Consider the following 25,627-nt stretch of genomic DNA (forward strand, 5'->3'; position numbering starts at 1 on the left):
TGGTTACTTCTACAATTGGAAGATATAAGATGATTCTGAATAAAAAGGCAGTCAAAGGACTGTTAAGTTCCCTTTAAAACACTCTGCCATTCTGGACCCAAGTGCAAGATTAAATATTTCATGACTTCTCAAGCAAACTATTTTTACTTTCTGTTAAACAGTTGAAGAAACAAAAAGACACCTACTTACAAAAAACCATCAACAGCAGAATTCATTCAAGACAATATTCAACAACACTTCTGGGACTGTAATATAAATGTAAAACCAGATACCAATATTTTTAATTATAAAAACTTCAATTATTTGTGCCCAGATAGAACTAACTGTAAATAAACACTGATCCTACAATGTGAAGAAAAAACACAGAAAGTAAGATATACAAAATAAACACAAGTTCTCACTGATTATTCATTTAAAACATCAACACCATATATTCAACACACACAAATACTGGTTCATATATACAAAGTTGTTTTAAACTAGCTGAAAAAACAGTATTCCCTCTTCACTCATCTCAACATTCTCAAAGACATTACCAAATATACCTTTAACTTTAAATGCAAGAAATTACATCATGATGCCAAATTGGCCATCAAGACTGATTGCTGAAGGTGGGTAATGAAAATATAGTCTATTGTACTCGTCCCTCTACTTTTGTTATGTTTGATATTTTCCAAATTAAAATGTTTCTAAAAACGCACATACATAAAACAAAAAGACTTAACATAGGGTTCTAGAGAGTAGGAAAAAACCCATGAATAGACTTAGAAAAGAATATGAAACCACTTATGATTTTTCCCCAAAATGTGCCTCCTACCAATAAGTTTCTACTAAACATGACAGCAAAGGAACTTACATATACTATAAACTGATATGTAAATATTGATATATCACTTTATTACAACATAAAATATGTAATAAAAGAATGTAGATAATAAGAGAAGGTATATACCAGTAAACGTACTTGCATCATCCCTTTCTATTCTGGTTCCATCACTAGTTGACACACAAGTAAAGTGCAGAGGCTCAACTTCTAGAAGTCCAGTGAGAGATGTGAAACTACCTTCAGCAGCTGTGCAACTACTGACCTTTCCATTTCCTAATACAAAAAAGAGACAAGTTTTATAAAACTTGAATTAATCTTAAAAAGGCAATAGTCACATTGAGAATTATAGCTACTACTTCCATTTTAATTAGAAAGATGTATAAATGCATAAACACAGGGTTTACACAGGGCTTCAACAATGGACATGGTATTAAGAAAACTCACAGATACTCGTCTCCTTGCTACAAAAGCAGAGTTGCAGAGAAGCAACTTAGTGGCCATTCACATTAACAAGAAACTGTAACAAGTGATTTAGATCTTAAATGAGGAATAGAAGACAAAAGAAAAACAATAAATAAATAAATAAAATAGATTTTAAATGAGGGGAAAAAACAACCAGCTACTTAGATTAGCTATTACTCAATCTGTTTAAGTATGCAAAATATCAGAATAAATTCTATGCCAATGGTACAAATGATACTTATTAAAAACTAAAGAAATATTCTAAAATATTAGCAAGGTTTATCTATAAAGTTTATATTTTGAATATAATATCAATATTCTAGAATGAGATATGCTACCTTATATTCATAAAAAGTTTAATATAGCACATGCAATAGTAAGAAAGAAAAGTCAAATGGTCACAACTACGCGAATTATAAAACCACAGTAAGAAGACTGGACAGAAGAACACAAAAGAATTAAGAGTGGTGTATATCATACGAGGGGAGGAAGAGGGAAGGGTTATTTTTAGTACTTTTCAAATGTTCTAATCAGAGCACTACTTTTAAACAGAATTCTTTAACAGACAAAGTAAAACAGAAAGAGAAGATGGAAAGTATGGAGAGAAATAAAAAATGTCATCAAACATCTGAAGGAATAAATTAAACACAAGACTAAACTGTCAAAACCTTGTTCTCCAACGTTCCACTGGCACCCAGCATAAGACCTGACACGTGTGTTAAAAAAATATTTATTGAGCACTTTTTCAATAGAAGACATGGGAGACACAAGAATAAAAGGACAGGCCCCAGTTGTCACAAAACACATATTCTGTTCAAGGCTACCAGGTATTAAACAAATAATTATAAAACTGAACCTAAAAAAAAGTGCTATGCTTTACTGAAGAGAAGTTGAAAGGCTAAATAAGTCAAGGGGAAATCAGTCTATGCCAGGGGTAATAAAATACTTCCATGATGAGGTGATGAGATAGATGGGAAGAATAAAAGATTTTTATGTATTTATTCCACTGGGACGGGAATCCAGGCAGAAGAAATGACATGAGTGAAATCCCTTCAGTAGGAAGGAACATGACACATTAGAGAAACTGAAAGAAAAATGTGCCTATAGGAACATTTCTCAACCCTAAAACCCCTCTACACATCTTTAAAATAATTAAAAGAACTTGAAAATTGAGTTTTCATTTATGTTGGCTCTGTGTGTGTGTGTGTGTCTATATAGAAATATTTATCAAGGTAGAAATTTTAAGATGAGAATATTTTAAACATTAATTCATATAATAGTAATAAACTCATTAGGTATAAAAATAAATAGCATATTTTGGTGAAAAATGACTGTTATGACCAAGAAAACAAGGAATAATGGTCGTGCCAAGAAGGGCCGCAGCCACATGCAGCCTATTCGCTGCACCAACTGTGCCCAACACGTGCCCAAGGATAAGGCCATTAAGAAGCTCATCATTTGGAACATCGTAGAGGCCGCAGCCGTCTGGGACATTTCCAAAAAGAGTGTTTTCGACGCCTATGTGCTTCCCAAGCTGTATGTGGAACTGCATTACTGCGTGAGTTGTGCCATTCACAGCAAGGCAGTCAGGAATTGTTCTCGGGAAGCCGGGAAGGACCGAACACCTCTGCCCGGATTTAGACCTGCTGGTGCTGCCCCACGACCTCCACCAAAGCCCATGTAAGAAACTAAGTCCTTAAAGACTAAAGAAATACTGTCCCCTGGAAAGACAATAAAATGGAAATTATACTTTTAAAAAAATAAATAACTTAATGAGAAGAGTGGTGATGTTTTATATCTTGCAAATCTCTTTAAAATCTGGCTTAGTACTCGTGGGTTCAAAATTTAATTAAATTAACAATTTTTACTGTTTCATCCAAGGTATTTCTAAGTGAAACTGCCATACTTTTTACTCTAAGTGCATGGGGAAGAACATCATGCTTTTGCACAATCAGTACGAATGTCAATGCAATGACAAAAGGCAAGTAACATTGTTTTAGCATGAAAACATTTAACCCGCGGACTCCCTGAAAGGATCTCAGGAACCCTAAGGGGGACCTATGGACCTCATTTTGAGAATCACTGAGCCGCAGAAAGAAAACTGACAGGGCAGATCACATAAGATGTTCTATGCTATATTAGAGACTCTGGACTGCACAATTCTGGAAAGACATGAAAAGTATTTAGAAGAGAGACAGAATGATCAGATCAGGTTTGCATTCAAAAAATGATTGCACTGGGCTTCCCTGGTGGCGCAGTGGTTGAGAGTCCGTCTGCCGATGCAGGGGACACGGGTTCGTGCCCCAGTCCGGGAAGATCCCACATGCTGCGGAGCGGCTGGGCCCGTGAGCCATGGCCACTGAGCCTGCGCATCCGCAACCGGAGAGCCCACAACAGTGAGAGGCCCGTGTACCACAAAAAAAAAAAAAAAAAAATTTCATTCATTGCATTGTGGAGAATGTACAGAAGTGAGCCAAGAACAGATGCAGAATGACCAGATAGAAAGCTATTACTGTAGCCCAGGTTCAAAACGACTGTGGCTTAGACCGTAATCTTGTGATCATAGGAAGTAAGAGAATGGGAAAATTTGAAATATATGTTGGTGGAAAAATAGAATCTGATGACAGCCTCATTGTGGAGGATGAGAAAGAGTGGATAACATTCAGATTTGTTTTGTGCCATGGATGCCATTAACTGAAAAAAGGAATGCTGGATGGTGAGAAATAAAATGAAGAGTCATTCATATAGAGACGTATATCACGACTTCTAAGTCCCTTCTTCTGGGACTATAATACTCTATAAGAGTATGGCTGCTCTTGCTTATTTAACCCCCAGGCTTGGCCTGAGCTTTATGGTCCTCTCCTTACATTCTCTCTATAAGGAATTTCATTCTATCCTACGGAGTTCAGAAGGTATCCACCGGTCTAGTTCTAACCCCTCCTCTGAGTTCTCCTCATAATTTGACAAGTCACTTAGACAGAGACACACTGGCAATAAGGTAGTCAGGAGCCTAAGTCATCAAACAGAGGAGATAACACCAATATCTAAGGCAGAATAAGTCATTAAAAAGCAAGTAACAGACCAGAAGTATAGTATGACCTCTTTCATTAAAAATGCTCATAAACACATGTAGCAAATAAGTCTAAATAGCTAAGCATCCTGTTAAATGGTAATCTAAAAGGATGAAGAGGTTAGAGTTGAGACATTTTATATTTTATTTATATATTTGATTTTTCTCTTTTGCGTTTTTCACAACTCATAATTTACAAACCTGAGACTAACTCCCAAAATTTACTTATAATTAATGTGGTAATTATCATAATATGTTTACAAATAAATTTTTTAACATTTTGGTTTACTAGCAACACTTGCAGTAAGTTCGGTAAGATGGAAGAAAACAAAAAGTAAAGTGATCATGGCTCAGACAAAACTAGAAAAACACCAAATTCTAGCACCTGAAAAGATTATACAAATAGTGTTATACATTTAATCCTAAAAACATATTCTTTAGAAATGCATACAAGAATACATGTAACATGGTGTACCAAGTTCACCTCAGGAGAGTGTGATAGAAGATGCAGAAAATTATTTTTTCTTTCTGCATCTTTGCTTATTAAAATAAGTATAAATTAATTTTATTTTCATATTTTGTAATATGAAATAACATGTTCTTTGAGTTTATGAACAACAAAGGCACACCACATAAAACTGAAAGGACTACAACAAATAACCAAATTTTAATCTCTAATTAGCATTAAAGTCATACTGACATGCAATGAAACACACACACACACACACACAAAAAAAAAACCAAATTTGCAAGCCTTTCAAAAATAACTTCAAATATTTTTTGAGGCAGGAGTTAAGAAACAAAGGCAAATAGTTTAATGACTCACAGATACTAAAGTTAAGCTCTAAAAACTTTTAGTTCTCAAAGATAGAATGTAGTAACTACAATCTATTAAAAAAATCAACAGTAACTTAAACCCAAGATAAAAAATTCAGAAATTCCTTTAATAAAAGACTTTACTACCTGAAAGGACATCTGATAAATCAATTTCATCTGACTGGACACCGATGCTGCTGTTGTATACATTTTTACAAGAAGAGCCACTCATCTCCAAATCAAAGAGGACTGGATCGAATGGTGAACTATATAATCCATATCTGAAAAATAAAATAATGTCCTAACAATTTTCCTGTCAGCCATCTAATTAACAAATTATCTATTTACTTAGTTTTCAAAGCAGTTTTTACACAGGGCAGGAGGAGACACTATTAACTCCTTAAATTCACTGAATCTCAACTGTGTTCCCTGCAAACCTATACTCCAAAAGATACAGTCCAGAGACTCAATAAATGTGATTTCAATTAAGCTGATAACTAATGAACCAAGACAACCTTAATCTGCGGTCTGAATCAAGAAAGAGCTATCAAGCACCCCTCCCTTGCCTCAATCATTACACTGACTCAGCAGAAGGTACAAAGGCTTTGAGTAACATGTCATTGAAATCAAGATTTCTAATCTATAAAGATTACAAAAATGCTTGCTTTAAATAAAATACTTCAAATAATGAAGATTAGGCAAGAACTCAAATCTAACCTTTAGCTATTTCTTATTTCATTATGTTTAAGTTTTAGAAAATCAAACAGCAGATAAAGAATACTAATTAAGGGCAATAAGTGATTTACATAATTTTGCTTACAAAGTTCTAACAACAAAGAAACAAATTACCTTAAGTGCTTCTACCATTAGCAAGATACACCACTTTTAAGTATTTTAATATAATTAGCCCTCTGAATAACCATCTCCAGGACTTCCAAAGTTGTTAAAGGGAATTATTTTCAGAGAAAATAAAGGGAAGAAAAACTTTTAAGCAAATACATATAATAACAGTTATGTGCAAAGGTGGTACCATATACAGAAAGGCCCCTGATTAGTCATTTCATAGAGTAAAATACCTTGTCTGAAGCAAAGCCTCCATTGGTGTTAGCCTGTCCTGTAACTGTCTGGACACCGTAGTAAGCAGAGATGCACACGAGGTACTGCACCCAGCCAAATCTTCATCTTTAACATAATTCAGTAAGACAAAATACCAGTAGACAGAACCTGAAAATAACAACAAATCAGTTGTTTAAATCACTGTTTATTTTCCTCATTTTTCTCTAACAAAGAGAACTTCAGATTTCATATTTATCAGTATGTCCCCTTTTCCTAGAAGGATTTTCCGGAAATAAAATCTGTAAGGGCAAATTACAAAGAAGGACTAACTCCTTGGAGGTCTCTAAGAGGACACTGACAAAGAACTGCAATCATATTTTTTGAGAAGTGTATAGGATCAACCTAGTCATTTAGGTTTTCAGTAACGTGAGATGACTCTGAGGGACATTTTATAATAGCTAGAAAAGTGGAGATGTCAGGTCCTTCAAGCCATCTTTCCTAAAATAATATTTCTCTGTACTAAAAATTTTAAAACCAATTGATGGCAGTGAGCTACAAATAATATACTTTAGCAAGTGAATGAAGTATAGTTATTCCATACTGCCAGTTAGATACAGACCAAAGGTGATATTAAAAGGTGACCATGATGATGTATTTTAAGACTCTAACTTGAGATATCTAACTAAATATACCCCATAATTTAAGCACCCTACCTCTAACACTATCCTCAAGAAACTGTTTTAAACACCAGAGACTATTAAAGTGAGCAACCAAGTCCAAAACATTCTACTCTATATAACAAACAGTTCATAGTTTTAGTCAATATATGTTCAAGGTGAATATAAACAGACTCTTTGTCTAAATTAAGGTATTGGTATAATAACCATTTATCAACTAACTTTGAGCTAGCTTTTTTTCTGGTATACCACCAAGATCAAATCCTTGTGGAATATGTTTATCTCATTGAGATAACTTGTTGAATGGTTATTTATAAAATAAAAGACTGTGAGAAATGCCTACAAAAAACTAACACTAGGTAAAGGACAAATCAGTAGCCCTTCATAGTAAATTCCTACCTGATAACTACATTCATTCTTGAATGGCATTTCCACAGTCTTTAGGTGCTGTAAAAAAAAAAAACAACCCACTGGCTCCTTTTAGGGAATCAGAGTTTGCCACAGACCCTACCATTCTCACACAATAGGTGTATGAACCATTCTTCTTATTTAGGTCATCTCTCTGGCACTTACTGACATTTTAGTTTGTGAACAACCAAGCAACTCAATTATTTTAATGAAGTACAGAAAATGTATGAATTGAGATGACCTGGTTATTTACTTAAATCTCCCATTAACGTTTCTTTTTTAAATTTACTTATTTTATTTTATTTTTGGCTGTGTTGGGTCTTTGTTGCTGTGCGCGGGCTTTCTCTAGTCGCAGTGAGCGGGGGCTGCTCTTCGTTGTGGTGCACAGGCCCCTCACTGCAGTGGCCTCTCCTGCTGCGGAGCACAGGCTCCAGGGGCACGGGCTTCAGCCGTTGTGGCTTGTGGGCTCAGCAGTTGTGGCTCACAGGCTCCAGAGCACAGGCTCAGTAGTTTTGGCACACGGGCTCAGTTGTTCCGCGGCATGTGGGATCCTCCTGGACCAGGGCTGGAACCTGTGTCCCCCGTACTGGCAGGTGGACTCCCAACCACTGTGCCACCAGGGAAGCCCAAATCTCCCATTAACTTTTTCCTAAAAATATTATCGAACAGAGAGTATCTGCCTACCCAATCACAATTTAAAACCCCTTAAAAAACAGATAAGCTACAGAAAAAAAGAAAACTAATTGAGAAAAGAAAAAAGTTACTACACAACCCCAAGCATACTGTGAGATATTTCCTAAGGCTACAGCTATTTGCGATTGAACTAATTTCACATACCACCAGTTGCTGCTGCAGGTAAGAACGACATATTATCGAGTAAGGCCTTCAACAGAACAGATCCAAATCCTGGTTGACATGGGTCACATTTGCCATTACTGAAAAACATTAAAAAAAAAAAATTTAAATACATTACTCAAGGTCTAAATCCAACTCTAAACATGGTGTAGTACTTTTAAAATCTTTAAAATGTGTTCATACAAATTGAAAGAAAATCTGCCTTAAAGCCCTATAGACATTCAGAAAGATAGTAGGGATTGATTAAACTAAGGGTCTTTGTAACTGTTTTCTTACACATTAAACCACTTTTTTTTTTTTAACCAAAAAGGTCTAACAAGCAGGTATAGTCAATATAGACTATTAGCTTTTAAACACTTCCTAGATAGTTTCAGGGTATAGAGAAAATGATCTGCATAACACTACAAATAAGTCTGTTAAAATTATTATATAACTGGGAACAAGGCCTCAGGTGAACAATCCAAAGACAATCAAGGACAGTAGGAGTGAAAGTGGGGGAAGGGATCCCCTTACCAAACTCCCCAGAGTCTTCCTAATAGGCAGAGAAGTCTAGTAGAATTCTTTTATTACTAGATTTATTTAACATGACATTTTGCCCAAAAAACCCCCAATTTTTTCTTAGCATCTCAATAAGCCTCATCAACTTCTGAAAATCCTCTTAAGTTACACATATATTCAACAGGAACCAAATAACACTATAGACAAGGTATCACCTGCCAAACTGCAGGTGCACCTACAAAGTATATTTTCAACTTAAAAAAAAAACCAACCTGATACACAAGGCTAGAAATCGTGCACACTTATGGGCTATGCTGCGTCCTGCCTCAAAGAAGCAAACATGTACAATGTCTAAAAGACATTTTCGTGTTTTTGAAAGCAGGCTCTCATTTCCTTCCTTTGAGCTGCAAAACAATAGCAGATGTTTAGGCTCATCTTGAACTTCCAATCATAACATCCAAAGGACAATCCGTGGTAAATAAAATCTTATTAACCTTCCAGGTCCATTTGAATGTACTCCAGCTAACCAACAAAGAATATCTAACACAAGGCTCTGGGCATGTTCTGTGATTTGGCCATCATCTGCTTTTCTACACAAAGTGTTAAGAAGTTTCTCATGAAATTCTGAAAACTGTAACATGGCACATCGTTGCACTCTACAAAAAAGAAAATATAAACACATTAACAACCAAAATAGAAAAGTTAAAACTAAAGCTATTTCAACCTGGTTGGACATATTTCATTTGAAATCATTACTATCACAATTTAAAAACAGAACTTTTGAAAATTCCCAAGCACTATAAAGACACCAGGGATGAACCAATGAAGTGGAAAGACAGTATATACCATCACTGAGATAAGTTCTTAAGAGAAGTGAAAAGCAAATAAAAATTCTCAAGTAAAAGTTAGCATTTAAAAATTTTGTGTATTTTGGTAAATTTATTGGACTTCTTCCTTTGTACTCCTATTACTTTAAGAATAGTAGAAGAAAATGAGGTTACCTTTCCTTAGAAACTGATGTTTTCTTAAATCTTCGGATGGTGACTGAGACTTCTTGAAGTAAGTCACAGCCCCGGAGGTTTTCGGATTTACGGGTGCCACTTGCATTTTCATTCTTAACATTAGAGGATTTTTCCTAAACATACAAAAATAAATAACTGAATGAACAAACAAATGAAACAAAAAAATTATTTACTATTAAAGGCTATAAATAAAAGAATATAACTGAATTATGGCTATCAAAACATAAATCTCAAATTAAAATGACAGCTTTCACCCTCATAGTCAGTAAATGACTAATTTAGCCCAGAATTGTAACAGGGAAAGAAAGACATAGTCACTGTTTAAAGGTAATAACCCAATGAATTAAGATTATAAAGCCAAAGGCTTGAGTCTAAGTCCCAGCTACAGCTCTACAAGATATGCCAGCTCCCCAATCTCTAAGTTTCACTCACTTGCAACATGAAAAAATGGAGGTAATAACACCTGCTCTGCCTACCTCAGTTATTTTGAGGATTAAATCAGATAAAGTACACAGAAGTCCTTGAAAAATTGGAAGACCTATACAAATATAAGATGATTGGTGTTACTGATACTGCTATTGTTGCTTATGAATAATGATGATAGAGAAACAAAATCTCCAGAGTTCAGGAAAGTCCAAGATCAAACAAGTATGAAGAAACTGCATGATATATAGCTAGTTGTAGAAAATGAACCATGCAAATTAAGATACATCTCTAAAATCACTTCTCAACTTCTGTTCCTGCAGTCTCCCAAATGTTTACAAAAAAAAAAAAGTGGTGCATTATCAGTAGAGGGCAGAGAAACAAACTCTCACACCCAAGGAACTGAGAATAATTATAAAGGGAAGTACCTGCTAACAATTATTCCCTACTGAATGTACTTTATATAAGCTAGGTAGTCGGCTTAAAGTTAATTCAAATATTTTCTCCTTGATTCTGTTTTTTTAACTTGCTGCAGAGAAAAAATACAAACAAAGTGTCTACTGATAAATCAATTATGGGCCATACTACTGCTAACAGTGTGTCAAATCTCAACCACCATGTTTAAAACAGCATGTTACAGTTCAAAATGATACTGTTTCATACCTTGCCTGCTGCAACTTTTGCCAAGAGTGAAGCAAGTGAATAGCCCTTGTTACTCTGGTGTTTTAGGGATGGAAGTCTTACTACAGGACGTATACCACCATTACAGATCTCATCTGTTCCTCTTTCATTCACTGCCTTGACATGGATTAAAAATGAACGATATTTTCCTCCTGCCATACCTAGAGGAGTAGTACAGAAGGGGATAAATTATTCAATCACCAAAAAATCAAACTTTTTTGTCTTCCCAGAGCAAGTTAAATTAACTCCACAAAAAGAAAAATACACTTAGCCAGAATTTTCGAATTATACTATTTGCATACAATATGGCTAAATAACCTTTGGTAGCAAAAGAACAAAAAGCACAGGAGTTATATGAACAGCATAAGATAGAAAGTTTTCACACCTGGCATGTTTTACCCCAAAGAAGTTATTCATTTTAATAACAGAAATTTTGTGAACTACAGAAAAACACAAAGAAAAAACTGTCATTAAAGCACCGCCCAAAGATAATGATAATGATGGATATGTGTATCCATCCAGTCCTTTAATGCACGCATGCACACATACACATATGTGAATGCATACATACACATAAGCATTATAGTATTACAGTTGAAAAAGCACAGGCTTTGGAGCCACTACCTGGCTTTGATAATGGTTCTGCCATTTTATTAGGCATGTGACAAATTAACCTCTCCATGGTTCAGTTTCTTCAAAAGTAAATGAGAATAATAATAGTACCTACCTCAAAAATAACAAAAACACTTATAACTGCATGGCACAAAGGAAGCACTTGATAAATATTGGTTGTTGTTATCACTAGCTTCAATTTTATATGGTTTTAACTAAGTTGAGATCATACTATACAATCTATATGTAAAATTTATTGCAAAAATACCCTCAAACTAATATACTCATGAGCAAACCATAAGCTGATTGTTGCCTAAGCAGGTATGAAATCTTTCTGTAATTACAAAAGCTACTTTTGTTGTTTTCCACTGATCTGTCTGCCTACTGTGCTAGCGCCACACTGTTACATTCTTCTTACTGCTGCATTAGTCTAGGTTCTAGAATCTAATAAGACCCTCCTTCTCAATCTTCTTTTTCTAAATGTCTCTGGCCAATATCATCCTTTCATTCATCCACAAAAATTTCCCAATCATTTTCTCCAGTTCAAAGTTTTAGGAATTTGATGGGAAGAATAGTCATTTCTACTAAATTCTGGGAAGATTAACACTTTTACTTTATTGAGTCTTTTGAAATACATGTTATATAATTTTATCCCCAATTTTGTCAAAGCCGACATTTTAATTTTCATATAAAATTTTCAGTTTCACACTCTCATTCAACAAAATTAACTTATCCGCTCAGCAATATGAGAGAAGAGATGTTATTAGTTTTGCTCACCACTGTAACCCAGTATGTGGCCTAACACATCATAGGGTCTCATAAAGTTAATGAATGAATGAATAAGATGTAGTCAAGGGAGTATTCAAACTTGTGTATATACTATGTCTGCAACTAAAGGTAAGTGTGTGAATGGGGACAAACATTATGAAGGGAATGTACACAAATTAAAATAGGTGTTACTTAGGTGGTCAGATATTTTCTTGGTTTAGGGAAGGATCGCCACACCTTACCCACCTCCAATTTTACTTTAACAATCAAGGTAAGTGTCTCATTTGTTGGCTTTTTTTATTCACCCCTGAGATACAAAGGTGAAATAAATGTCCTACTACTGCAATATCTAATATCTTACAGATATAAGATATAAAATATACATTGATTATAACTTGTGCTTAAGACACTCAGATCATTATATCTGATACTTTCAAAACTCCTCTATAAAAATCCCATAAGAGAAGATATTATAACAATATACAACACTCTGAAGACACAGGATTTTAAATTGATGGAAAAGGCCAACATGCCAGAACATGATGTCTGGTTATTTGAAGAATTCTGTATGTCATGCTAAGTCATCCTACAGTCATCTTCTTTATGCTTTTTTAAAAAGCACTGAGACCATCAAGACACAGAAAGTAGGATCCAAAGTTTCACATAACAATAATCACTTATGAGAGGAAATTACCTCAGCTACCAAGAAACTGATAGAATCACTAATGAAAAGTCCCCCCAAAAACAATACCTTACTTTTCTGAAATCAGTTTTTTCTAATCTATTTTTACAATTGTGGGATTATTTATTCTGCTTTTGTAAAATATGTTACTTCACCTTTAACAAGTTTGGGGCTTGTTAACGTCAACATCCCAGCATGCCCTGATAGATCAAGGCCACTAGCAAGCCATACTGGCCCACACAGAATGTCTTCTTTATGATCTTCTAAAAATGGACATAATCTAAGACCTAAAAAGAAAAACACACATTTTTCTTTTAAATTAGCTTATAATTTAAAATGTGATATTTAATAAGCAAATATCCATCCCATTTACATGTAACAGCACCACACAAAATTCCATATTTGAATGTGTTCAAATAAGAATTCACTATCATGCTAAAGAACTATAATCAATTATCTGATATATTATGTTGCTTTTCCACTCCCATATTATTTACATTCACCTTGATTAAAAAAAAATTATAGAACCATGACATGATTTCAAATCTCAAGATATTAAAAAACAAGAATGCAAGTATTAGTGCAGCTGTGTTCACAAAGATGAGCTGAAAGTTAAAGCATACTGCCAAAGCAGAATTATAGGTTATTTTTAACTGTGTTCTTAAAACCATGTTTTTGCAAGCCATAAGGAAATCTTTGCCCAACATGATGCATTTGGATCACTACTCCTTTTACTGTCATGGACAACAGCTCTATAATTTAACTCACACTGTGATTCCTCTACATCCATGTGCTGCATTTCTTCATTCAAATCAACCAGGGACGGTTTCCCATTTTGTTCCACTTCAATGTTAAGAGCTGGAGACAAAGGAAAGGTGATCTGCCTATCTACTGCTGTTTCTAGAGGATAAAAATATTAGTAAACTTAATTTTGCTTAATATCAATGATTTATGTGCCTAAAATTCTAAAATTCTCTGTTAAACTGGGAACTGCAGTGATTTTTATCACAGATGCTAAAATGGTTGTTAGGAGAAGAAGAAAATTAGATTCAATTGTTTCATACACTCTTCTCTCTTTTAATGGCGGATATTCACCTGAAGAAATAATCTGCTGGAAACTAAACTAAGAAGTCTTACCCTAGGCTACACAGTACCACATCTGCAGACTTTTGAAAATACCAACACCTAAGTCCTATTCCAATTACATCAGAGTCTGTCATGATTCAAAATAATACACACACACACACACACACACACAAATACACACATATATATACAAACACACATATATACACAAACACATACATACATATTTGTGAAATAGGAAATTTTTCAGGTTTCAATGTTTTTACCCCTGATGTGAGGAAGCCATTTTACTCTTAAATTATCCCCAGTTTTTAAAATTATCCTATTAAGAAGAAAACATTGAGAAATAACATCTAGTTTCCAATATGCCAAGTATGTACAATCTATTTTAATAACTCAATACATCAAATTCGGAACTTGTAAGAAAGATAAATAAAGATGAATATATTTCTGGCATTACCTTCTGGGTTTCACTAATAACCTTAAAAGAATATGTGACTCCATAACAAAGCTCTTTTCCCAATCAAGTCTCCTCTTAGGAAGAGAAATGCGTAAGTCTAGTAATGCTAAAAGTGAAACTAACTCACAAAGGAACTAACTGCATTTCCCAAGAACCATAATTAAATTACTCAAGTTTATGCAAGTCTGAACAACGAGTTATTGAAAAGCTCTTAAATGTTCTCTGGATTAACTTTTCTAAACAGAACCACAAAAAGTAAAGAAGGAAAACAGCACAGGGGTGGGGGTGGCAAGGAGGGACGTCAAACCTAGACAGCCAAGTTGAAAATTCGTATTTTAAAGAAACCAACTACAAGATAAAATCTTCAAAGGTACAATTTGATCCATCCTTACCATTGACTTTCCCTAAGCCTGGAGCTTTATTTTTCAGCAGTGTCACTTGTATCTGTGGAATATTGGTGATGTTTGAGTTCAAAACAAACTTGAAGTCCACATGTCCAACCATACAAGCTTTAGGTAGAACCAATTCAAAAACGTGTTCATCCCAGCTGTTGCTGTCAAGTAAGGGAGAAAATAATAAATAATGCGAAAATCTTTCTTCAGCCGTAACCATCTTACCACTAATATCACCTTTCGTACTCTGATTTGCAGCCTCCAACAAAACTTAGTGTTTCTCAATCGGATCAGGAGAGAAGATAAACAGTTCTATTGAGAAAGATTAAACGTAGGGCAGTGAATAATCTTACCTCAGGAATCTCTACCTGCCTTCGGAACTGTACATTCCAAAAAGCCCTTGTTCCTCTAAGTGCAAGCTACTGTGCATGAGAATTATGTGCAGATTCATGGGCCCCACCCTGAATCTAAGAGTGGGGTCACAGGAATTTGTATTTTAAAATAAGAACTTTTTGTATTTCTTATACATGTCCATTCTCTGATTTTAAATTCTACATGTATGCTGAAAAATAAAACTCCACTAAATTCCAGATTCATATCCAAATGCCTACCAGGTATCTCAAACTTATCATAAATAAACCCAAATTACTTGATTAGCTCAATCCAATTAGCTCAATCCAAAACATTAGAGTCATCCTTAACTATTCTCACTCACACCAGATGCTCAGTACATTAGCATACACTATTCCTTCTACCTCCAAACTATATGTGACCACTCTTCTCATTTCCTCCATCAACTATCATCATGGTCCAAGTTACCATCAACACCACCATAATTACCTGAATTACCACAATAGCAATCAAGTTAGAATCCTTGCTTCTATCACTTCCCCCCAATACACACACCACAACCACTCATAATGTACTACCAACACAGTAGTCTTAATGTATCCTTCTAATATATAAATTATATCGCATAAAAAAAAAAAATTATATCGCATCACTCCTATATTCAAAACCACCTAACATCTTCCCATCCCACTCAACATAAAAGTCTCACTATGGCCTATAAAGATGGTCATGATCTGGCTACCAACTATTTCCTTTGATCTCACCTCCTACCACTCCTCCATGTTCACTGCAGTCCAATAGTAGCGTCCTTGCTCTTCCTAAAATTCATAAAACATAATTCTCAGGGTCTCTGTACTTGCTATTGTCTCCAAATTAATGTCTTCATGGAGGCCTTTCTGAGGGCCCTTATATAAAAAATATTACACATATTTTCTCTCCTCTCACTCTCACACACATGTACACACCCAACAACTATTCTATCACCATACTGTTTTAACATGTTTCAGAGCTTTTATGACTATATGACATAGTAGATATCTGCTACTGTCTATCCCCACCAGAATGTAAATTCCACGAAAGCCATATTATTAGTGCCTTCAAAAGTACCTGCACAATTGGGAGATTGGGATTGACAAATATACACTACTATATATAAAATAGATAAGTAATAAGAACCTACTGCATAGCACAGGGAACTCTACTCAGTACTCTGTAATGGTCTATATGGGAAAAGAATCTAAAAAAAGAGTGGATATATGTGTATGTATAACTGATTTACTTTGCTGTATAACTGAAACTAACACAACATTGTAAATCAACCATACGCCAATAAAAATTTTAAAAAAACAGAAAAAAGGAAAACTCATATTAAAAAAAAAAGTACCTACACAAAACAAACATTTAAATATTTAGTCACACAATCCACAAATTTATTTAACAAACTAACTGCAATGATGGATTACTCCTAGTGTTTTATCCTACAACTAAGAATATAGGAATTTCTAAAATTAAGGTGACAAATGAAAGGAACAAAGAAGAGAAAGAGTAACATATATAATAATTCTATGTTGTCTCTAACAAATATATAAGATGAACTTGGAAGAATGTTTTACCTGTCAGTCTGTAGTTTCCAAGTTCTAGTATGCTGAGCAGCATCTCCATGATGTTGCTGATGCAAATGCTGAGGATGCCTCCTTTGCTGCTGTTCTTGTTGAACTTCTACCCAGCATGGAGGAACAGTAGCTGAAAACCGTGGAGTCAAAGTCTCAAAGCGGGTTAGCTCCACTAGAGACGTCAAGATGTCAAGGGTAAATGGCTGGTCCACCAATAAATCAACTCCTTAACAATAGTAAATGCAGAATTTGAAATCGATTTTAAAAAAAGAAGTTTTAATCCATGTTTTTTGTCTAGTCAATTACAACATGCACCAAATAGCCTCAAAGTTAATAATGTAGGCTCAGATACCTATATACAACTAAAGTAACTAGCACTGACTACATAACTAGCATTAAGAAAAATCCATCTTGAATATTTTAAGTTATAGAAAGGGTACTTATTGGAGAAACCTAAACTCAACCTGTTAGAAGAGCCCTGACTGAGCTTTAACGAGCGCCAGGTTAACAAGGGCAACAGAAGTAGTGGTGCTGAAATGCAAGCCTGACTTACATCAGATCAATAATTAACTTTTACACTTTGTTATTTACAAAACAAAATGCTAAACATCTGCAAGCACATAATATCTGCCTTTTTACTCTATTAAAAAGTAATTTTTAAGAAGTCAAAGCTATACTGACGGCAAACAAATACTTATAAACCAAAAGCTTAAACAGAATTTTTTCCACTTCTGGGGTAGTTAAGAATACCTTGTATACATACCAGTATTATAAGAGTAACAACCTGCTTCAGAGAGATTAATTTGCTTTTACAAATATATGTATTCACATCTGTGAAATGCCTAACATAGGACAAAGCTGAAAAACTGTTGCTCTTATTCCAATTAACAAAAATAACTTTAAAAAATAAGACTAAAATATGAAATCTGATAAGTTTAGAATAGTTTCACAAAGAAAGTTTACACTGCATTCTATAAAATTATTACAAGTGTACTTCAAATTACATTTTTCCTCAAAGCTTAGAGCTTTTAAAAATCTGACTGAAACTGTATTAAATGTTGTTTTTAAACATTAACAGCATATCAATGCTCCTTCTTTATTTCTTTATAATCTAATTCATCTTTACTGAATAGTATTTTTATGGAATTTATATGAAAACTCTTATTACACCAATACCTATAAAATATGAAAACATTCAATATGTTAGCTTTTTAAACCAACTTGTGTAGTTAATCAAGACAATCAAGTCTAATTATACATAGCAAGAGACATGAGTCACTTTATCTCAACCAGAGGATAATCTTGCCTCCCCAGGGCCATTTGGATGAGGATAATTGTGTGTGCTACAGGAATCAAGTAGGTAGAAGCCAGAGATACTGCTAATACAGCACAGGATGATCCTCCCACAACAAAGAATTACCTAGTCCGAAACATCAATAGTTCTGAGAATGAGAAACCCTGCCTTACGGTAGTAAAGACTGCTATATATCATACAAGTAATCACTAAAATTAAGATATATTACACTAGTAATCACTAAAAGTTTCCCTTTGGTGCAAAGAAGAATGATCAAATGCACAAATATAAGTATTGATGAAGAACAAATAGCAACTTCATGTATTATTTGTTTGGAATACATTTGAGCTTAAACACATTTTTTCTTTAAAGATTCATTAAATTTCTTTTAAATGCTAAGTTTGGGGAATAAAATGTGGTAAGTGCTAAGAATAAAACATAACAGCACAATGGAAGTACAAAAGGACTGTGGTACTGGGAAAGGATAAGGAAAGAGAGCTTAGTGTAACGTATGAAGAGCATGAAACTGAATACACTTAAGAAATCATGCAAAGTTTCCTATAACTGGAGGTTGAGAAAAAGACTAGAGTTATTAGCCCACAGAGCAAGTAAAGATTTTTAAGCAGGAGTAACAATGCTAACATTACTTCTTTTGAAAAACAAGTTTTGGAGGGCAGTAGAGAAGATGGGTAGGAGAAAAGGCAAAAACAACAAACAAAACCAAACCTATCTAAAGGTTCACAATGAGGCAATAAGTGTCTGAATATATCACCCCTGGGAAAGAATATTTTTTCAGCATTTTTATTCCAGTAGTAATATTAGCCATTCCACTCACTTTACACTTACTTAATGAACTCTTCTCTTTTTCATATGCTTTGTTGCTCCCTAACTAGACCGAAAGCTCCTTAATGACCAAAATAATGTTTTTACCTCTTAGGTGACTTCACCAAAACTGGTCAACCTACCGCAGGTTGAGAACCATTTCTTATTTTAATGTTTACAACATTTTCCAACTACTGAAAAAATAGTGATAAACAATAGACAAAAACAAGCCTGGCAAGAGAATGTCAACAAAGAAATGAACTCTCTCAAAATAACCAAGAATTGACCATAAAAAATGAAATAGGGGCTTCCCTGGTGGCGCAGTGGTTAAGAATCCGCCTGCCAATGCAGGGGACACGGGTTCGAGCCCTGGTCCGGGAAGATCCCCATGCCGCGGAGCAGCTAAGCCCGTGCGCCACGACTACTGAGCCTGAGCTCTAGAGCCCGTGAGCCACAACTACTGAGCCCACGTGTCACAACTATTGAAGCCCGCGTGCCTAGAGCCCGTGCTCCACAACGAGAAGCCACCGCAACGAGAAGCCCGCGCACCTCAACGAAGAGTAGCCCCTGCTCGCCGCCCCTAGAGAAAGCCCGCGCGCGGCAACGAGGACCCAACACAGCCAAAAATAAACAAAAAATAAATAAATTTATTTAAAAAAAAAAAAAAAAAAAAAAAGAAATAATGTTTAAGATTATATAAGAAAGATCCAGAAAACTTTGAACATCACAAGAATTTGCATTTTTAAGAATCATTTAAAAAAGTTAATACCATACCTGAAATGCCAGGACTTGAAGGATTTGATAAAGGTTTGGAACCTTCTGAAGACGGTTCTATTCCTTTAGAAAGAGATCCATCCACTAGTATGTCAGCTTCATCAATATCATCACAGGTTCCTCCAATTTGGAGAAAATGAAGCTCACCACCTACAGTGTAGTAAAATTCCATCAACATAGGTACATGAAAAATAGGTAAACAGACAAGTGCCTACTATTTAGTTAAGAAACTTAATTTATTTTATATCACTCAAAAGACAAAAAAAGAGGGCTACCAAAGTGACATATCTCTAAGAATTCAGAAATCAAACTGTCAAGGAAAATTAAATTTAATGATGAAAATGGCAAATACATAAACATATGTAAAAAATAGTTATTTATCTAGTACTTACATGTGTAAGACACTATTTTAAATGCTTAATTCATTTAGTCTTCACAAATAACATTAAAGTAGGGAGTATAATTGTAGCCACTTTACAGATGAGGAAACTGATACACTAGCTATATTGGAATCCACAGCCCAATCTCTTAATCACAGCAGTAACAGAACTGGACAAAGATTCTTAATTTTTTGAAGCATTCACAATAAAATGAAATCAAATCAAATTTCTATTTTTCATATTTCTATCACAGAAAAGAAAATGGAAAACGAGCTTAGCAAATATTTAAGACCAAAAAAAAAAAAAAAAAGAATATTTGGAGATTCGCTTCCAGCATGACAGAATAATAAGGAAGACAAAAATCTTATTCCTGAAAAGCATCTATAAAGTTGGACAAAACTGTAACTTAAACAGAGTGGGTCAAACGGTGAAAACCAGCAGATATGCTACTACTGCCACAGGGGACTCTGATTTGGAAAGCTTGTCTGCTTAAAGTGGCTCAGTGGCGAAAAGAAGGCCCATCTACTCTACTATCTAAAGTCAGAATCCTGGGCAAGCAAAACACTAGAAATAACGAGAGATTAACAAAGAATTACAAGAAGTGAGAAACACAGGGGGCTTGGTAAACATTCCACATATCCCACATTGGTCAGAGGTTGCAAATATGTGCAGCAAAGACCAGATGGGGTCCAAGTCATCAACACATTCTCAGTCAACCAAGTCTCCATGCCTATGCAGAAAAGACCTGAAAGGGCACAAGAGAAAATAAAAATAAAGAAAATAACAGCCAGGGCACACCTGAACACAACCTTACCAGTAAAGGTGTTTCGTCACAACCAATTATCAAAATCATTGGCTGAATACTAAACTATGTGGACAGAGAGGCAACAAATAAGATACAAGTCTTAAAAATAAAAACCAGAGGGTTTCCCTGGTAGCGCAGTGGTTAAGAATCCGCCTGCCAATGCAGGGGACACAGATTCGAGCCCTGGTGCTGGAAGATCCCACATGCCACGGAGCAACTAAGCCCATGCGCCACAACTAAGCCTGTGCTCTAGAGCCCGTGATCCACAAGTACTGAAGCCTGTGCACCTAGAGCCCATGCTCTGCAACAAGAGAAGCCACTGCAACGAGAAGTCCATGCACCACAACAAAGAGTAGTCCCCGTTCGCCGCAACTAGAGAAAGCCCGCGCGCAGCAACAAAGACTCAATGACTTAGGCCAGGTGGGTTACCAAATAACCAATGCAACAACCACCTCCAAACGGAGGTAAATCATAGTCCAGAGTTTCTACAATATTATTTTAAATGTCTAGTATTAAATTAAAAATTATAAAACATGTGAAGAGTGACACATGCTCAAGAAAAACAAAGTCAATGAGAAATATCTCTGAGCGCCCATATATAGATTTAGCAGACAAATACTTCAAAGAAGCTATTGTAAATATTTTATAGAATAAAAGGAACCCAGGTATAGAAAATTAGAAGAACGAACAGTGAAAATGACTCAACAAATAATCTCAACAAAAAAACAGAAATTATTTTAAAAGAACAAAAGGGAAATCCTAGAGCTTTTTCATTTTTCTAAAATGAAAAAGTTCACTAGAGACTAGATGCAGATTTGAGATGACAGTAGAAGGAATCAGTGAAATAAAAACAGATCAATAGTTGTATGTTATATATGAAAGTTGTTAAGAGTAAATCCTAAGAGTTCTCATCAAAAAATGATAATAGGGAATTCCCTTGTGGTCCAGTGGTTAGGGCTCCGTGCTTCCACTGCATGGGGCACAGGTTCGATCCCTGGTTGGGGAAGTAAGATCCCACATGCCATGTGGTGTGGCAAAAAAAAAAAATTTAACTTATAACATTAATTGTAGATTTTTATCAAAAGACTCAATGTTTCTCCATGAGAAAGAGTCTTATGCTATTTGAATATACTCATAAGACAGAGTCAAATCCATTTGATTTACAGTCTACAGTGCTTTTCAAAAATCTACTTTATGGACTGTCATACATACATTTTAAAACATCAACTTTTCTGTCCTCTTTAATCTCATCTTTTCAAATACATCTTGATCAGTCAACCCTTAAAGAACTCGGGGATAATTTTTAAAGTGGTTAACTTCTCAGGCTTTCTCCTGTCCTTCAATTCATCTAAATAAATTCCATCACATCAGATCACTTCCTAGAAATTTTCATGGTCCAAACTCCAAGAAAACATGAATCTATTTCATAGCTTAAATACTATTTCTCCTCTGAGTCACCAAAAGCTATCTCATCAAATAAATCAAATCATTAAACTCTGATTGCGTTTGTGGAAACTACTAGTATCTTATGAATATGTGCCCTGGCACCAGGTAACTCAGGTTCTAAACCCAGCTCCACTTCTGGATGGCCTACAGCAAATTATATTGTTTTCATTTTTTAAATCTTTCAGATTAAAATATTCCAAAAAATTCAATGTATGGGAGTTCTGCTTTTATACATTCTGGCAGTTTAATGTAGTTTTAGCACTCTGATGACAGACTGCCCAGGTCTGAACGCTGACTCTGTCATTTATTAGCTCTGTGACTTAGGCAAGTTACTTAACCTCTTTCCCTCGGCTTCCTTATCTGTAAAATGGAGACAATAACAGTACATAACTCATAAAGTTGGTGTGATGACTAAACAAATTAACAGAGGTAAAACTCTCACAAAAATGAACTGGCATATACATGATTAATAAGCTCAAATTATCCTTGACACCACATAGTATTTTAATGGTTTTTCTGAAAGTTCTATTATTCTAAAGTTATTCTACACTGCTCATTTCTTAAAATAATTTAGTTGGATTTTGACGTTATTTGAAGATTTTTTCCCCCCTTGTTATTTCGATTAGATGTGTTTCACAGAAGGCAATCCACACCACTACATCCACCATTATCCTTCTTAGCCAAACTCTTAAAATCTTTTTAAAGAGAGGAAAAATTCAGGTTAATTCCTACCAGAACCACAAATGAGATGCATAACTCTTCCCAAATCCAATTCCTCTGCCAAGCATTGGTTATAGTTACTTAGGCTTCAAATATTTCCTGGCCCTAAATTCCTACTAAACAATCAATAGGACTATTCATTTTGCCTGATATTGTCAGTAATTCCTTAGTAACACTATCTATTACTCTGTATGGAGCCTCAAATGTTGCAAAACTGATTCACTATCAGCAAAAGGTTAGGAGTAAATAAGACAAGAAAAATTTATTTGGCAAAACTAATAATTATTTACCAAATACTTTTATTTCAGAAGGAAATGAGGACATGTATTTGTGCCAGAAACTTTACATACATTATTTCATTTAATTCTATCAAGCCTGGAAATAGGCTACCTTGTCCTAGTTTATACATAAAGAAACAAAGGTTTACTGAGTTTAAAGTAACTTGTCCAAAGCACAAATTTGAGCAGATGCAGAGTCAGGACTCACAGAAACAACAGCAGGTTATTTTCTTGAGGTTAAAGCAGAGAAGATACTTTCTGAGAGACTTATTAACTTATTTAAATTAGAATCTTTACCTAGGGCAGTAGAAAAAAGTTTTAAAAACAGTTAAAACAGTAGAAAGATTTACCACTTCATTATAAAAAAAAATAAATTTCTCTCCATCTATATGGATCTAAAATTCATGCTAAGAATACACATAAATGAATGCCATATACATTGATTTTATAAGATTTGTAGAAGAACCAAACCAATCAATAGCTTACCTTTGGTACATGCACACAGCCTGTCTGTGCCCGAGCAGTAAATGACAGAAACAAATGTATCTTGTTCCTCAGTGCCCTCCTTTTTAGGAGGTTCCACTTTGGCCAAAATTTCAAAGTTTGAAAGATCTAATATTTTTACATATCCTCCCTGAGTGGTTATTACCAGGTGTCCAAGAGTAGGAATATCAGACTTTTTCCCTCTCTCAATGCCATTCTTTGAGGTTAACTGCATTTCCTCAGCAGGTTCCTCATAGTCATCCTCTCGATTATCCAGTATATCTGGTGGAAGCAAAATGAGCGAGGTAATTGTGTCCTGGGGATCTTTGATATGTTGGATTTTTATTGGCTCCTCTTCTAAAGTCACTATCCGAGTGGCATAATTCATTTTATAAAGTATTAAATATCCACCGCTAACATTCCTCTGCTCAGGTTGAATTATTAAAGGAGTCTGTACATCTGCTGGTGATTCGTGTTGGATTATACTAATATTTGCACCATTCACTACAGCAATATTTGATTCCAGCTCACCTTTCCGTCTATTACATAGTGCAGAGTTTAACTTATTTAAATTATTCAAGGCCTCTACTTGATTTATTGCACTCAAGGATTCAACAGGGCATGTCCGCAGTCCTACTAATAAATGAATTCCATCAGCACAAGGAGTTATTGAGTCTATACAAAGATTCTCCTCCTCCGCAAACTTTGGCAGCCTCAAACACTGAACCAAAGTCCCAGGCTTGGGAAACACAGAGTTCCACTTCTCAGAATCTGGAGAGGTAAGGTTGGCTGCTGCATCTGCAAATTGCTGAATGTATGTCACAGGAGGATCCTGCAACAATAACTGCTCCTGACTATCCAGCTCCATTTCAATAATCTGTGGAACTGTAAAACCATCATCATGCAAACTTTTACTCATTATATTGTTCATCTGTGAAAAGATTTTTCCGGCTTTCTCATCAGATTCCTTGATGCTATAAAGAAGCAAAATGGGTAAAGTCCTTCTTACCAAAGGAAAATTTAACTCTGAATTAGTGCAGGATTCATTGTCAGTTGACCCTTGTTCTGATATACTTTCACCCTGAGTTCTGCTTAAACCATCCAGTGACCTGTGAGAATTACTACTAATGGGTGAGGTAGCAGGAGATTTATATGTTAATAAACCTCCAGCTAATAAACATGGAAAGGGAATGTTGTGTTGTTCCTGGTGCTTTTCCTTTGTCTTTTCACTCTTAGAGTTGGTTAAGCAAGGATTTGCTCCAAGTTCTTCAAGATCCTTAACAGTATCTTCAAGCACATTTGCAACAATCTCCCACTGAAGTTTTTCTGGCTGCTGGAGGATGCTGAGTGCTGTTATATCAAGGCTCACGTCCATGGCTTCCTTTTGTGATGCATGCCCTTTGAAAGGAACAATATTCATTACAAATGGCCTTGTGAATATAAATTGAAATCTGTAGTATAACATTTTCATTAATTTTCTTTTTTTTTTACTCATCCAGTTGGTGCATTTTAACTACACTAGTGGAAGAATTTAAGACCTTTTAAAGGAAATTTAATCAAACCTGAGATGAATCTACTCAGAAAAACCATAGAGGTATTAAAGAGCTTCAAAAATCATTTTAAATTCAGAATACATTCTCCTGGCAATCTGTGAGCAAAATCCTTTTTTTTTTTTAATGAGAAAAAAAGGGTTAAAGAATGAAGACATTATTAGCATCAAAATAAAAGATTTCTGTCCTTCAACTCTAAACCAAAAATACACTCAATACTATGCATATGTCATTTATGCACTTTGAAGAATATCCATGAAACATTACTGTAATCTCAGTTCATCACCTCTCTCCCACCCCACCATGCTAATTATCAG

At 35.0% G+C, this 25,627-nt stretch overlaps 2 protein-coding genes across 12 annotated transcripts in view; one reads left to right on the forward strand and one right to left on the reverse strand.

Moving 5' to 3' along the window:
- The window catches only part of BIRC6 (baculoviral IAP repeat containing 6), a 239,633-nt gene that overhangs the window by 159,756 nt on the left and 54,250 nt on the right, over positions 1–25,627 (reverse strand). For 4 of the 11 annotated variants that reach the window (XM_059078732.2, XM_067007849.1, XM_067007844.1 and 1 more), the window contains exons 10-23: positions 23,764–25,158; positions 19,649–19,798; positions 16,759–16,984; positions 14,795–14,955; positions 13,625–13,756; positions 13,012–13,143; positions 10,777–10,955; positions 9,670–9,803; positions 9,163–9,324; positions 8,941–9,072; positions 8,153–8,250; positions 6,251–6,398; positions 5,322–5,455; positions 953–1,099 (exon numbers count right to left, since the gene is read on the reverse strand). In XM_059078732.2, the coding sequence (XP_058934715.1) occupies positions 953–1,099; positions 5,322–5,455; positions 6,251–6,398; positions 8,153–8,250; positions 8,941–9,072; positions 9,163–9,324; positions 9,670–9,803; positions 10,777–10,955; positions 13,012–13,143; positions 13,625–13,756; positions 14,795–14,955; positions 16,759–16,984; positions 19,649–19,798; positions 23,764–25,158 (3,330 nt within the window). The remainder of the gene's footprint in view (positions 1–952; positions 1,100–5,321; positions 5,456–6,250; positions 6,399–8,152; positions 8,251–8,940; positions 9,073–9,162; positions 9,325–9,669; positions 9,804–10,776; positions 10,956–13,011; positions 13,144–13,624; positions 13,757–14,794; positions 14,956–16,758; positions 16,985–19,648; positions 19,799–23,763; positions 25,159–25,627) is intronic. The other 7 variants (XM_067007850.1, XM_067007845.1, XM_067007843.1 and 4 more) reach the window with 4 other exon arrangements.
- LOC131765274 (small ribosomal subunit protein eS26-like) lies at positions 2,616–2,996 on the forward strand. The gene has a single exon (XM_059078759.2). It carries the CDS (start codon positions 2,616–2,618, stop codon positions 2,970–2,972), a length of 357 nt encoding a protein of 118 aa, XP_058934742.1. The 3' UTR covers positions 2,973–2,996.

Source organism: Kogia breviceps, chromosome 11 (genome assembly GCF_026419965.1).
Source record: "Kogia breviceps isolate mKogBre1 chromosome 11, mKogBre1 haplotype 1, whole genome shotgun sequence".
NCBI lineage: Eukaryota > Metazoa > Chordata > Mammalia > Artiodactyla > Physeteridae > Kogia > Kogia breviceps.